This window comes from Prionailurus viverrinus, chromosome E1 (genome assembly GCF_022837055.1).
Source record: "Prionailurus viverrinus isolate Anna chromosome E1, UM_Priviv_1.0, whole genome shotgun sequence".
NCBI classification, from domain to species: Eukaryota; Metazoa; Chordata; class Mammalia; order Carnivora; family Felidae; genus Prionailurus; species Prionailurus viverrinus.
In genome coordinates this window covers 34,409,452-34,424,580 of record NC_062574.1, presented here as the reverse complement: position 1 = coordinate 34,424,580, position 15,129 = coordinate 34,409,452, and the positions used below count along the sequence as shown (strand labels likewise).

The window sequence follows — 15,129 nt, the reverse complement described above, 5'->3', positions numbered from 1 at the left end:
GATCCCCCAAGACACTTATGAACTATAAAGGGAAAAACAGCAACGACGGTGGAGAAAGCCAACACACAGCAGCTACACCAAGCAATCTAAGTTAGTAGTCACCACTAAGGCACACTGCTTCTGCGGCATTCTTGTCAAAACATATAACCTCAATCTAATCACGAAAAAATCACCAGAGAAGCTCAAACGGTGGGACATTTTACAATATAATTAACCAATACTCTTCACGCCTCAAGGTCAAGACTGAGGAACTGTCACATGTTGGAAGAGACTGGGGACACTTAACTCAGTGCAAGGTGGGATGCTGGACTGGATCCTGAACCAGAAGACAGTAGTGGAAAAACTGGCAAAATCCTAATATAAGTCTACAGTTTAGCTAATGATATTGTACCCATGTCAACTGTCTGTTTTAATAATTGTATATACTATGGTTAGTTAACACTTGATGATGGGTGATGGGTAACCAGGAATTCTGTACTGCTTTAGCAATTTTTCTGAAAGTCTAAAATATTTCAAAATGAGAAGTTAAAAAAAAACTGAGCCCTTTAACTGTTTAGATATTTTTAACTACACACATTTTATAGTAGGAATCTTTAATCACAAAAGATTACAGGATAAGGTTCAACTACTATACAAATTCAAGTTTGGAAAAAGTGAAGAAATAGGAACTAAATGGTCAACCACAAATGGAGGAGGATGGAAGATTCTTCTGCACAAGAATGCTGGCTCTGTTACCATTTCCTGTTCTGTATGCTAAGCACATCCCCTGAAGAATGCAGCCACACACTGACCACTGGCTGGCTTCACATACCAAACCCTGCTAACAAGAGCTTTTCACAGCAGTCCAAAAGTATTTCAAGTCATATGGTTTTAAAAGAACTCTTAAACTTTTGACAAGTAGGTCCCCCTCCAATTGCTTTTTATTTTAAATTGTTTTTCTCAATTCTAAACGTCATATTCCACTAACAATCACCAACCTGGGATACTCTTTGAAGAAAAAGATATTTGGTGGGGGGGAGTATATGCTAGAAAACAGCATGAAAACATTATGTACAGTACAGGATTCTTTAAATACCTCATTCTCTCTCTTTCCATAGCTGTGCGTAAGGAAGGGATGTCTGAACTCGAAATGTGTCCAACTGTAAAGAACTCGTACAATACATCACCAGTGAGAGGACAAAGGGCTCTTGGCAGGCAGTTTGGCAATGTCTATCAAAATTTTAAATGTATGTTTTGATCCAGCAATCCCACTTACAGGAATCATAAATACAAGCATAAAATTATGTGTAAGGTTATTCACTACAGCATTGTTTATAATAGCAAAGGACTAGGAAAAACTGGGGTGTCCCATCAAAGTAGATTTTAATTATAGCCAGGATATGTGAACCCTTCGCCTCCGCCCTTCCTCCAGGATTCTGATAAATCAATGATCTTCCTTCACTCCTTTGTTTTCAATTTCTTTTTCTACTGGACCCTTCTAAGTACACAAGCAACAAGGTCCCTCCCATACTAAGAGTACCTTCCCTCCCACCCCCTCCACTGCTCAGGCAACTCATGTTGTCCTTTTCCCTCTTCCCATTACAACTACCTGTTTTGAGTCCTTGACACTTTCTTGTTCCTCTTTTCTTGACTTCAACATTCACTCCTGTTACTGGCTCTGCAACTCAAACTGCTCAAACCTACACCTACAAATTCGATCTTCATCCTACATGACGTCTCCACACCAGCTGAGCCTGCTAACGACTGCTTCCATTCTAAAGCCCTCTCATCCTTTGACTTCCAGGGCCACAATCTTTTGCGGTCTCTCTTTCTTGCCACTTCCAGCCAGTGTCCTTCTCTCCACATACATCTTCTGAGTCTCCAGTCCAGATTTCCCCCATCCCCACTCTATGTGGATGCTGCCTTCCTCACCTGCTCAGGCTCTCACACCCTATGCCTAGGGTGTCTTTCTTGGGGAGGTCTTTGTCACCCTGTTTAAGATCTGACACCCAAAGCCAGACTGCCCCTTTGCATGGATGTCCTTCATGCTGCCAGGGCCCTGGCACCTCTCTCCACTAGGTTATTCCCTCATGATATACTCCCAAGCTTGTGTGGGTTACATACCTGCCCAACCCCCACCCCACTTCACCCTATGGTGCTTCATACTGCTCTGCCCTAACTACCAGCTTTAGCACTAAATTGTGCAGAAAGGACACAGGAAGGGCAGATGATGCAATACTACAAAATATAAATAATTACAGCTTTATAGTAAGTCTTGATATCTAGTAGGGCAGGTTAGTGTTTTTATTGTTCTTCTTCAGGACTGTCTTGGGTTATTCTTGGTCTTTTGTTCTCCAAGCCTTCTTTCTTTGCAGCTTGTTGGTGAATATAATTCAGTTGGATGAACAACCCTACCGTAACATTTTTTGCCCATTCCCAGACTTAGCACTTTAACAATACTTCATTTACTTACTTACCTATTTATTTAAGTTCATTTATTTTGAAAGAGAAAGAGAGCATGCATGAGCGCAGGGGGAGGTCAGAAAGAGAAGGAGACAGAGGGAATCTCAAGCAGGCTCTGTGCTATCAGCACAGAGTCCGACTCGGGGCTCGAATCCTTGAACTGTGAGATCATGACTTGAGCTGAAACCAAGAGCCCAACGCTGAACCAGCTAAGCCCTAAGTGTTGGAGTTCCCTATAATACATTTTTAGCAGAACAGCTTAGGTGATTCAACACAAGTTGCTTTTGACCTATTTCACTAGAAGCACTTCCAGTAAGAAATGTCTGTTAATGATGCAATATAAACTTCTGCCTTGAACTGATCTCTAAACTAGATCTGAGGGTCTTTAACAGGGTGTCAGGTGAGGCTTTGCATAAACTGTGGCATTTTGATTGGCCTTCAAAGAAGGCTATTTCTACTGGGAGTAACCTAAGCAGGACAGAAATATATATGTGGGAAAATTATAAAAGAAAGCAACTGGATGCAGCAGTTCAGGAAAGGCTTGAGGGCCGGAGATTCAAATCTGAGAACAGACATGTGGAAGGCATTTACAGACATGGGGCTTGAGCTACCCAGATTATGTAGAGAGGAGGGCTGAGCTTTAAGCTCTGGGGAACTCCAACACTTAGAGATCCAGGAGCCACCAGGGGAGGGGGTGTTCTGGAAGCAAAGGGAAGAAAGCATTTCAAGAAGTTCAAAGTATTTGAGTGTGTCAATGCTGCTACAAGGTAGGGTGGGAATGAGAATTTCCCCTTATATTTATAAAGATGGATGTTCTGGGTAACCCTTACAAAAGGGTTAAGTCAACACAGTAGTTAAAACAAAAAGTCTCAGAGAAGAGAAGTGAAAACCATTCCTCAAACATGCCAGTTTGTCCCTGCCTCAGAGCCTTTACAGATGCTATTTGGTCATCCTGAAACATGTATTCCTCTAGACTGTTCTGTACACCTGTATATCCCTCCTGTCAGGATGCAAATCACCTCCTCCAAGAGGCCTTCCTAAGTAAACACCCTTCCCCACTAATTACTCTTTAGCCCCTTACACCTTGCTTTCTCAAAACAGTATATCACACACACAAGGCAGTAAATCACAATACTTGAAATCTGTTACTTCATTTATTTGTTAATCTCTCCTACAAGAATACAATACATGAAGGAATAACATGTACAAACACTTTTTAAGGGCAACGTAAACATTTTTCTGGATGCATCATTCCTGAAAGATCTTCTAGTACCTGAGGATACAACCTTATTGTTTTTAAGTTTATTTATTTACTTTGAGAGACCATGCACATGAGCACAAGCAGGGGAGGGGTGGAGAGAGAGGATCCCAAGCAGGCTCTGCACTGTCAGCACAGAGCCCGACGCAGGGCTCAAACCCATGAACCGTGAGATCACGACCTGAGCCCAAGTGGGCCGCTTAACTGACTGAGCAACGCAAGCGCCTCTGAAGATACAACCTTATTGACTACAATTCTCTGGCGGTACGAACTGTGCAATACAGCAACAAAGAAGGTCGGTAATGTTAGAATCATTGGCAACCCCCCCGTACTGCCATTCTTCTGCCACGAAGCTTCCTATAGGAACCTATATGTTCCTTGGTTATAACCCATCATGTGGTTTTCTCACAGAACACTTTTACCTTAACGCTACTTCAGAGAAAACTGTGTTTAGTAAAATTAATATTAATTAGAATTCTCACCTTCAATTTCTTGTTCACAATGGCAGAGCATACCCTAAATCCAGCTAGGTCATCCCCAAAGTTCTCAGAGAAATGAAAGTTGTAGAAAACTTTAAATCAGAGATAGCCTAGCCCACTTTTTGTCATACACGGACACCAAGACCAGTGGTCCATAATTAAAACTCCTAAACCCAGGTGGCTCAGTCGGTTAAGCGTCCGACTCCAGCTCAGGTCATGATCTCACGGTTTGTGAGTTCGATCCCCGCGTCAGGCTCTGTGCTGACAGCTCAGAGCCTGGAGCCTGCTTCTGATTCTGTGTCTCCCCCTCTCTCTGCCCCTCCCATGCTCAGGCTCTGTCTCTGTCTCTCAGTAATAAATAAATGTTAAAAAAAATTCTGAACTCCTCAACCCAACTCCTAGCCTTTTGTAAAGTTAGAGAAAGCCGTCTGGCTTATGACAAGGGCCTAGGTAAATAACAAAGTATGTTCTAATTATTAGACAAACTTTAGAAACTAGACTTTTGTTATTTTGTAATGTACCACTTCACTCCTGGAAATTATTAGTTGAGACCTTTATATCATTTAGTGGCTCTGTGTCCTGAGTAGAAAGAGATAGGATTTTATTCTAGAAACTCTACGGGAAATACTTGCCTTAGTATCTCTAAGAAGGATACAAAAAAAAACCTCCCAGGTTTAAGTCCATATTAATAATCTGTTAATCAGTTTATAACTTGTCAGTGAAGTTCTGGCACAGCATGTTGCTGGATTAAATAAATAAGAGAATTACAATCATCATCTCTTTAAGGTTCCTTTTTGGAATATAAGTAAAATATAGTTACCATATGGTATATATTTTTGATGTACTAAAAGTATCCCTCCTACTTAATTTTGTTTTGGGAAAGGGACACGGTAAGTAGGTGTATTGAGGGAGGGGTGTTCTGGAAGATCTATTAAACCTACAGGCATGCTTTAAAAAAGCTAGAGTGGAGTAGCAGTGAAGAATTAGAGTCTCCTAGAGGCATCGATGTGGACTGCTACCGAGCACATGCATGGTTAGATTCTAATAAATTGAACGATACGGAAGAGAGAAGGGGAAAGGGTGAAGTCAGTCTTACTGTTAAAAATACTTTTCAGTGGGAGAAAAGCTATCAAATATTTATTGATTGCTTACTGTTTCGAGCACATTTCAAAGATCAATGGAATGATTCTAAATGCCCCTACAAAAACCAAAAAACAAACCACACAAAATACAAAAAACACAAAACCTCCACTTACTGGAGCTGACAGACCATTTATATTATCCAAAAAAAGTCTTCCTAACATCTAAAACAAATAATTCACTTAACAAACACATTCTGAGTGGGCACTATGTGCTAGGCACTTTTCTAAATGCTAAAGATACAGTAGTAAGTAAACCACATGGATTTTAAGTGGAGGGAAATATACTAAATAAGTAAATGGCTTAGTATTTTAAAAGTATCAGAGTTACCTTTAAAGCACTTAGACCATAATAAGTACTTTGGAGGGGGAAAAAAAAGAAAGAAAAGGAGATAAGATGTAAGAAATTTATTTGTATTCATTGTAGGTAGCCTATCTGTTTTATTATAGAGTAGATTTTATAATAGAACAAGGTTCTTTTAGAATCAATATTCGCAGGGGGTGCCTGGGCGGCTCAGTTGGTTAAATGTCCGATTCTTGATTTCAGTTCAGGTCATAATCTCATGAGGTCATGATTTGTGAGTTTGAGCCCCACATCGGGCTCTGTACTGCTAGAACAGACTGCTTGGGTTTCTCCTTCTCTTTCTCTCTCTCTCAAAATAAATAAATAAACATAAAAAATATATAACCCAGGGACGCCAGAGTGGCTCAGTCAGTTAAGGGTTTGACTTCAACCCAGGCCATGATCTCACAGTTTGTGAGTCTGAACCCCACATCAGGGTCTGTGCTGACAGCTCAGAGCCTGGAGTCTGTTCAAATTCTGTGTCTCCCTCTCTCTCTCTGCCCCTCCCGTTTACTTGGGTGCTCTCTCTCTCTCAAAAATAAACATTAAAAAAATTATATATATATATATATATATATATATATATAAAATACATATTTTTATAAAATATATCACTTTGTAAGGTACAAAATATAACTTCATATATTTTTTAACTATTAGTATATCTCCCCTCTTAGAGTTTATTATTAATTATAATTTATTTGATATGTTCTTGGTCAAGAATATAATCTATAATGGGGCGCCTGGGTGGCTCAGTCGGTTAAGCGTCCGACTTCAGCTCAGGTCACGATCTCGCGGTCCGTGAGTTCGAGCCCCGCGTCGGGCTCTGGGCTGATGGCCCAGAGCCTGGAGCCTGCTTCCGATTCTGTGTCTCCCTCTCTCTCTGCTCCTCCCCCGTTCATGCTCTGTCTCTCTCTGTCTCAAAAATAAATAAACTTTTAAAAAAAATTAAAAAAAAAAAAAAAAGAATATAATCTATAATAACTAACCACAAGGCCTTTTAGCTAAACACAATGCACTTTTGAATATTGCTTTATGAAGGATTTTGAAGGGAAAAAAACATGTTTAGAAAAAAAAGTGAAGGCGCGCCTGGGTGGCTCAGTCGGTTAAGTGTCTGACTTCGACTCAGGTCATGATCTCGTGGTCCGTGAGTTCCAGCCTTGCATCAGGCTCTGTGCTAACAGCTCAGAGCCTGGAGCTTGCTTCTGATTCTCTGTCTCCCTATCTCTCTGCTCCTCCCCTGTTCATGCTCTTTCTCTCTCTCAAAAATAAATAAACATTAAAAAAAAAAAAAAAAAAGTGAAGCCCTACTAAATTGTGAAGCTTCCAACAGTGAACCAAGGATTTCAAGCACCAATGATTTTCATTTCTAAAAAACATTACACTCACTAGTCACCCCATCTAAAATTTATATGATCAAATAAAAATCAAAATAGCCTAAATCAAATGGAAATTTTGGTTATTAGTGTCATTAGTATACTAATCAAGATATAACAATGCTTGACTTTGTTTTCCTATATAACCTGAAAGGAACAGTAAAATACTAACTCTTTGGGAAGAACCCATTGCTAATTTAAAACAAAGGCATTAGTTTTACAAGCTAAAATGCATACAAACTTTCATTTTACTATGTTTCAGCTGTCTAGCACTTCTAACTTGGACTAGAAAGTTTATACAATGTGTTGAGGGAGCCTAGGGCAAGCTAAGGGCAAAGTACAGGCTAACAGTTCCCTGCCCCTGCCTGCCCCTGCCTGCCCCCCCTCCCCCCACCAGGTGGAATATGTGTGATATTCCTCGGATGCTCCTGGTTGCCCAAGAACAAAGGAAAGGGGTTTAAGTGCTTGCCATGGTGATGTGGGAAACTAAGGCAAATGAAAAATTAAACTCCCTTACTGCCTACAGGCCACTGACAAGTCCTTGAAATGGGCAGAATAATCTCCCTCTAGGAGGAGCCTGGATGACAATAACACTTTGCTAGGGGCAAAAGAGAATCCTGGCTTAACATTATCCTGACGCCCCTCTCAGGAACCTGTAAGTCTACTTTAACATACAAAAATTCCTTTGGAAACGTCCTTTATCCCAACTCCCCCAAGATACATGCTGGCAAACATACTCCAAGCTTATGGCCCCCAATATACATCTGAAGGGTCTCAAGACTGAGGTTTTACTAAACATTAATATATGGTGTTTCCTTAGCAACAGCTAGCCCCTCAAGGTCCTGGAAACCTTGCTTCCAAAATTCCTTCGCGACTTGCTCTATCCCTGACCCCCTCCCAACCTGAGGGTATGTAATGGGTTACCCACCACAACCCCAATGCAGCTCTTCCGGCGCACAGGTCCTGCCCCCATGCTATAATAAAATCACCTTTTTGCACCAAAGACGTCTTCAAGAATTTTTTCTTGGCTGTCGGCTCTGGATCACCCCCCAACCATGACCCCAAAACTTCATCACAATGTAAATTAAGATTTCATCAAAATTAAGCTTACCTTCAGGCTGGCATGAGAACGTGGTTGACTTAAATCCTGAAATTTCCATTGCTCTGATCCAGGGGTCTCTCCGCCTTTCTGAGTATCTGGTGTAAGCAATCCGTCTCCAGCAGGTAATGGGAAAATCCCTAATGATATAGGACGTTCTTTTCTATTGAAGAGGGGAGAAAAAATTAAGCATTCATTCATTTTTTATTTTAATTATCATGACTATAAGTAATAAGCCTGGGCTGTCACTGGTTTAGAATAATAACTCTTAAAAAATACTGTCTGCCTATCTAAACAAGTAAGTAGACTTACCAAAGAGAAAGGACAGTCTCAGAAGTTCAAATTAGCCCCAAGAAATTAATTAAGAAAAGTAATAACTAATAGTTTAAGAAACCTTCTAAGTTACTGATGAGTTCCTTCCCTGGGAAGCAGTCAGTGGTCTGGTTTCATAGCAACAAAAGCTACTAAATTTTCATTCCCGCTTACATTAGCCATCGGGAAACTGGCAACCTCCTCCTTTGGAAGGAAGTACAAGCCTTGCTTCTAGACTTCCCAAATCCTCAAACCCATACCTAGATGCTTACCCAAGCTTCTTCAGGGTACATCTTTTCTGCCTAGAGGAAAATCTGTGTATAATCTAAACCAGGACTACCAATTAACTGATAAAAAGAACTCGAGAGAGTTTTAATCCTTAACAGCAGGAAAGCGGTATTTTTCTACAGAACCAGTATATGCATTCCTTTCAATCACGGTACTTATGAGAAAACCATTGTCAGTTTTTCCAAACAAGGAGGCCAAAAAATTCTATAAAAGACTGTAGAGTTTCCAGTGCTTTGTGGGAAATTTCAATGAACAAGAGTTACAATTTTAATAAGAATAGAATTTCAACTAGAAACACATCCTTTGGTGAGGCATAGCAGATTACAAATCAAAGGACTTTTTATAGGGTGGAAACCAGCCTAGGAAGAGGTCGTCCTGGGTCATTAACTCACAAGAGAGGAAACTGGCAAGAAAGGAGACACTAAAAGTTTGGGGCCTCCTGGAACTCATACCTCTACTGGTAAGAATGTAAATTAGAATAGAAACACTAAGGCTGTAAATAAAAGCGGGAAAATACTCCGTTTTGCTAAGTTATTCTCTAAGCTCATTTTTATACCAAGAAACTTAAGCCACTTGAAATGTGCCCTCACTTAACACAAAGGATATATGCTCTTCCATTCCAAACTACAATCAAAGGATTAGTAAAACTGCCAGAACACCTTCTTAAAGACTGGATGAAGGAAAAGGATTGAGAGACTGCATTTTGTCAAAGGTGTGTGCACCAGGAAGTAAAACAGGACTTTTCTCTATTACTTATTGATCATTTCTTTACATGTGGAATACTCTTCTCATTTGATTGGGGAAAATTCAAATGCAGGTAGGGAGGACAATAAAAGGCTAGATTTTAAAACAAATTTGTTTATAAACAATCTATGAGCTTCCAGAACATCCAAACGACAAAAACTAAATTAACTACTCAGCTATTCTGTTTAGACCAGTTATTCCCTACTGCTGCCTCAGCAGTAAAGTTTTTATATAAGTCTGTAGTGAAAAGAGACATTATTTATAATATCCTTATTGGATAACATAGGCCATATTATACACATATACATTTCCCTATATCATAGAACCTGGTCCTTCCTGAGAATGATGGATTTTTTCTACATCTTTTCTGCTTCCTGGATTTTAAAATCCCTTTTCATCAAATGATGGTGACAATGTTTAGAAAGCAAATTTTGTTTTAATGTCCATACCTGACAAAATAAAAAGTTGTGAACCTGATGTTTATCCCTCAATTTGGGAAGAATATATTTTGGGAACCAAAAATCTGAGGGTCTAAGTGCTACTTAGATAGATGACTTTTTTGTTGTTGTTGTTGTTAATGTTTATTTATTTTTGAGAGACAGAGACAGAGAGAGACAGAGCACGAGTGGGGAAGGGACAGAGAGAGAGCGAGACACAGAATCCGAAGCAAGCTCCAGGCTCTGAGCTGTCACCACAGAACCTGATGTGGGGCTCGAACTCAAGAACTATGAGATCGTGACCTGAGCCAAAGTCGGACGCTTAACCGACTAAGCCATCCAGGCGCCCCACTCACTTATTTTTTAACATATCTTAATAACTTAAGCAAAAAGGTGTGAATTTAATCAGTTCAATGGAAAGTTCTCTAACCCACCCAGGAAGATAATACAGACTTCATGCAAATCCATCACACTAACAGAAATCAAAACACAGGCCAGGCGTTAGACTTCTCTTCCTATACGAATGACAGCACTTCATTTTCATACATATCAAGTACTGTAACAGTATAAACCAACTGGAGGAAGGAGCCTGCTATAGATCCAAGTTTTGCTTTTCCCCTCCTGTTAACTAAGCCTATAATCCAAAATACCAGTAGAATTTGTACCTGTTTATATTGCTTTTCTTAATCATTTAGAAACTGCTCTATAGGGAGGGCATTCAGAGACCATCAAGACCTGACGATCTGGGTTATAAGATTCCAACTCTGGAAAAAATATTACTACATCCATGCCTTCTCTCCTTATTTACTGAGAAGTTATATGAGAGTTAAGTGGAGGAAGGACATGCAATTATGCAAGTCAATCAGAATCCTACTTTTAAAAAAACACTGAAAGTTGAATGTTTGTTGCATGTTTAATACTCTACACGTTAAAGGCTCCAGTGAAACTCACAGAAGAAACCAAAGAATGGGATACACTGTGGGAAAATATCAAGTGACAGGTTTAAATGCCTGGTGTTTCCATATGCTATTACGGTCTAGAAACAAAGCATCTTTGACTATCAGAACCCTTGTTACATTCTTTTAAAAACTGGCTTTGTTCCATATTTCCGCTTTTCAGTTGGTTATTTAAATGTTAGCTGTGTATAAAATTCTCAATTAGGTTTTGAAACAGCTTTTTGGCTATACAGACATTTAAAACAAATAACCATAAATAAAATTTTTAAAGGATTGTTCAACACTCATCATGTGGCAAGCCCTAAGAAGGATGGTCTGGCTACATTATCTCATTTAACCCTCATAAGAAAATAGGAACTATTTTCCAGTTGTCAAATTAGGAAAAGTGATACTCAGAGACATGAGGCACTAGTAATCCACAGAAGCGAGACTCAGAATCAGACCTGTTGCCCTCCAAGGCGCATGTAGCTTCCTTGGAACCTACCTATTTTCTTGACAATTTAATTTTAATATTGAAGATTTTAATATCTTTATTCAAGCAGATCATCGGCAATTTTTGCATCAAGAAACTGTTTGAATTTAGTCATAAGGTATTTTATCAATAAAATAGCTAAAGTTCTGGAAAATAGTTCTGCTATAGATGGGGTACGTGTAAGTGACTACAAATTATTTACTTGTCTGGCTTACTAAATATCTTGCAACTGATTGAAGACGAAACAATAATCTCACAATTTTTAAAACTATCCAAAGGGGGTAAGAAGGGTCCTACAGCACACAAGTGGCAGAGCATTTATTGGCAAGGCAGCCCAGCTCCAAAGCCCACTGCGCGGCACTGCCTTCTCAGACAGAACCCAAACCTAAGACGGCCCTTTCAAATTAGTCTTATTTCAATATTCTATATATTCTTGAGTTAAGGTCTTTTTAATTTCCTAAAAGCCTAAATATACATATAAACAAATCTTTTATGTACTCAACAAATAAAAGTAGTTAGATCTCTTCCGATTTTTATAAAATGAGGAAAGAAAATAAATGACCAAGTATCTAATTTTAGACCACAGATGAAATTTTAATTTCTGGGCCTTAATATTAAACATGAACTGATCTATGAATATAAAGAACACATTGAGGGAATTTACTAGTTTAATTCATCTTAATTTATCTAAATCCACAATTAGAAGTTGAGAATTTTAAGGAAACATTTAAATAATAAAAGCTACACACCATGAGCCTTCATTTAAAACCGTGCACAAAGCAGAAATCTGAACAAATCAGATGCTTTTGGTGTGATGAATTAGAAAACAAAAGGCAACCAAACCCTTAAATATCTGAAATGTAGAAGATGGTTCTCACAGGGTGCAAAGGAGAGTGAACAGCAGCAAAGCTCTGGAGATTAATGACTACCCCCACAAGCAGGCACGGATATTTGTCACCCAAGTCTACAAAGAAAGGGCACCATCTGACAAAACAATAGTGAATAGGCTTTGTAAAGCTTTCACAACTTTGATGTGTAAATAATGCAGGGAAGCTGCATTCCTGGCCTTAAAAGGTTTAAATCCTTTCACTTTAAAATATATTTTGTTTTAGAAAGAAAATATTTAAATTGTCCGGTCCTGGGAGTTATTACCAAAAACTGCAAAATTGATGCCTGCATGTTCTTCAGTCAAAGGATAACTGAACAGAATAATACCTAGAGCCTGTGTCTAATTGACTACAAGTCTAAGCATAAGAGATATATGCCCCTAAATGCTCATATGCTAAACGCAGAGGCTGTATAAACTTGGACCCGGTGTTTTACTCTTGCTCTCCCTTTACTCTCTGAACACTGCTTAAAACAAGACCACACTGACCTTGTACTTGTGTATAAGTACAATTATGAAAATCCTTTTCGCGTAAGTCGGCGGTTTCCAAAGACAAAGCCGTGTCCCTAGGTGATGGCCTATAAATTACTATAAATAAGAACAGAAATCCTAGCTTCAGGCCATTTTCCATTGTTTCAATCTGCAACAGAAATGGTTACAAAGCAGACCTGTGAAGCTAAAAATTTGAGAAAAACCAACTAAACAGGGGCTTCTAAGAGAGACTAGAGTACCTGAGTATCCTTGGTAGGTTCTGCGTCAGAGCTGGCACACCGGTAGAAATAGAAAAGTGCACAAGCAGCAAAACAGAGAGAGATACTAAGATAGCAGAATTAATGACCACCGCCCCGCCAACAAAGCCAAACACAAACAGCAGCATGCATCCAGGACTCATGGCGCTGTGCTGGCATGGTGAAACACCCGAACCAGGAGGCCTACACGGGGGCCAAAGGGATATCTTTGTAGTGAGGATCTGTCATTCAGCTGCTGCCACAAAAACAATGCCATCAGCAGCAGCTTTCCACTCCATCCTGCAGCAGCCCCGAAGCGATGACGTCATCCTGCTCTCCCCTCCCCACCGCACAACCATAGAGCTGCTGCTCCTAGCATTTATGCAGCAATCTAGAGCGACAGCCAGCCTATTAACTATTTTCCTCTCCGCTGAGAGTCCTGGCTTAGCTCATTGGCTACAGTGCTTGGGAGATCTACATAATTTATTCACACTCCTCCATCAAACACCAGTCTAACCCTTTCAAACACGCCTCTGTACACAAAAAGGACTTTAAACCAGTTATACAGGAGAAATGAAAATCTTTCAGCACTCCCATGAATCAGAAAAACTTAAACCTAGTATAATCTCCATTAAGTATTACAAAACAATCAAAATACCTCAGTATGCATATGCTGCTTATATGGTATGGCTCACGATTTACCTTTTCAACAGTGAGGGCTGTTTCTATTTTTCTATGCTATTCTCTCCTATAGCATTCCAACCATAGTAGAGAGCTTTTTGAAGCAGCCTAACTATTGTTCCAGGATTAAAGAACAGAGAGAAACAGAAACAAACAGATTATTTCGATTTTTCTCAAGGCAAAATGTTTAACAAAGCTTACCTAATTCTACTATGAGCTGTGGACTCTAGTTGATCACTCCCTGAGAGCTGATGAAGTTTTGTTCTTTCTAAGTGTTCCATATAATTATGGATCATCTATTTTGAAGAAAGAAAAAAAAATATGCAAAATTTTAAGGCTAATATCTGGAATGAAAACAACAAGGGAAACATTTTTGTAGAAACTTATTTACCAGACTACCCACAGTTCTATGTAAAAGATTATTAAGTATGAAAAAAATGTTAATGGCAAAGGAATATGCAAATGCTTACATTTAGGGATGCTGCTATCCAAAGAAGTAAGCCATCATGTTGCTTAGCATAGCAAAAACCTTTTTTTAATATGTGATGTTACCAAAAGATATAATTTTGACATAAATACCACAAGTTAGGATACAGACATTGTGGAGGCAGTGATAAGAGATCACTGATTAAAAATAATAGAGGGCATCTGAGAAATCCATGCACTAAACTGGGAAACAAAAAAGAAATTAATGTGAAACTTGAGAAGAAACTGTACCCTTCCTTATGTGGTGATCTTTTCCCATTTTACAAAGAACTCAGAGTATTATCACTTCCAATTTAATTTAATTAAGTAATTTAATTTAACTTAATACCAGGATGTTTATTTCTTGTGTTTACAGACTTCATTGAAAGGATGCTAAAATATTTTCTCTTTTGTTTGATTGTTAATTTATTGGTATCACTGTTTGATGTAATCATCTATAATATAGCAAGGTAAATGAAAAATCACAGCATTTTGATTTTAAATCTTGGATAAGGAGCCATAAGATAGACAACTGAATATGTTCAAGAGTATCAAGTATATAAACTGCCAAGAAATCCAATATTTCTATTTAATTTTTGGTCATCTATAGTTTCACTTTTAAGAAACCTAAATCTGGGGTGCCTGAGTGGCTCATTGGTTAAGCAACCAACTCTTGATTTCAGCTCGGGTCATGATCTCACAGTTCCTGAGATCGGGTCCCGTTTTGGGCTCCATACTGCCAGCGTGGAGCCTGCTTGAGATTCTCTCTCCCTCCTCTGCCCATGCACAGTCTCCCTCTCTCTCTCTCAAAAATAAATACGCTTTGAAAAAATTTTTAAAAAGAATCCTAAATCTGGCATTAAAACATGTAAAATGCAATTTTAATCATAAACTCAAAAGGCCTTTGCTAGATACTAATGGGCTATGAATAAGAAAAAATGAATTTAAAGAAAAAAAAAGGTATGTTAGCAATCTAAAGGAATGTAAATTTGAAAAGTAAATAAGAAAAGGTTACTGTCTTTCT

The 15,129-nt window shown here is 38.9% G+C and overlaps 1 protein-coding gene across 3 annotated transcripts in view; it reads right to left on the bottom strand.

The window, feature by feature from the left end:
* SPAG9 (sperm associated antigen 9) overlaps positions 1-15,129 on the bottom strand; it is a 133,327-nt gene that overhangs the window by 58,894 nt on the left and 59,304 nt on the right. For all 3 annotated transcript variants that reach the window (XM_047832576.1, XM_047832577.1, XM_047832578.1), the window contains 2 exons: positions 13,842-13,936; positions 8,149-8,299 (listed from right to left, as the gene is read on the bottom strand). In XM_047832576.1, the coding sequence (XP_047688532.1) occupies positions 8,149-8,299; positions 13,842-13,936 (246 nt within the window). The remainder of the gene's footprint in view (positions 1-8,148; positions 8,300-13,841; positions 13,937-15,129) is intronic.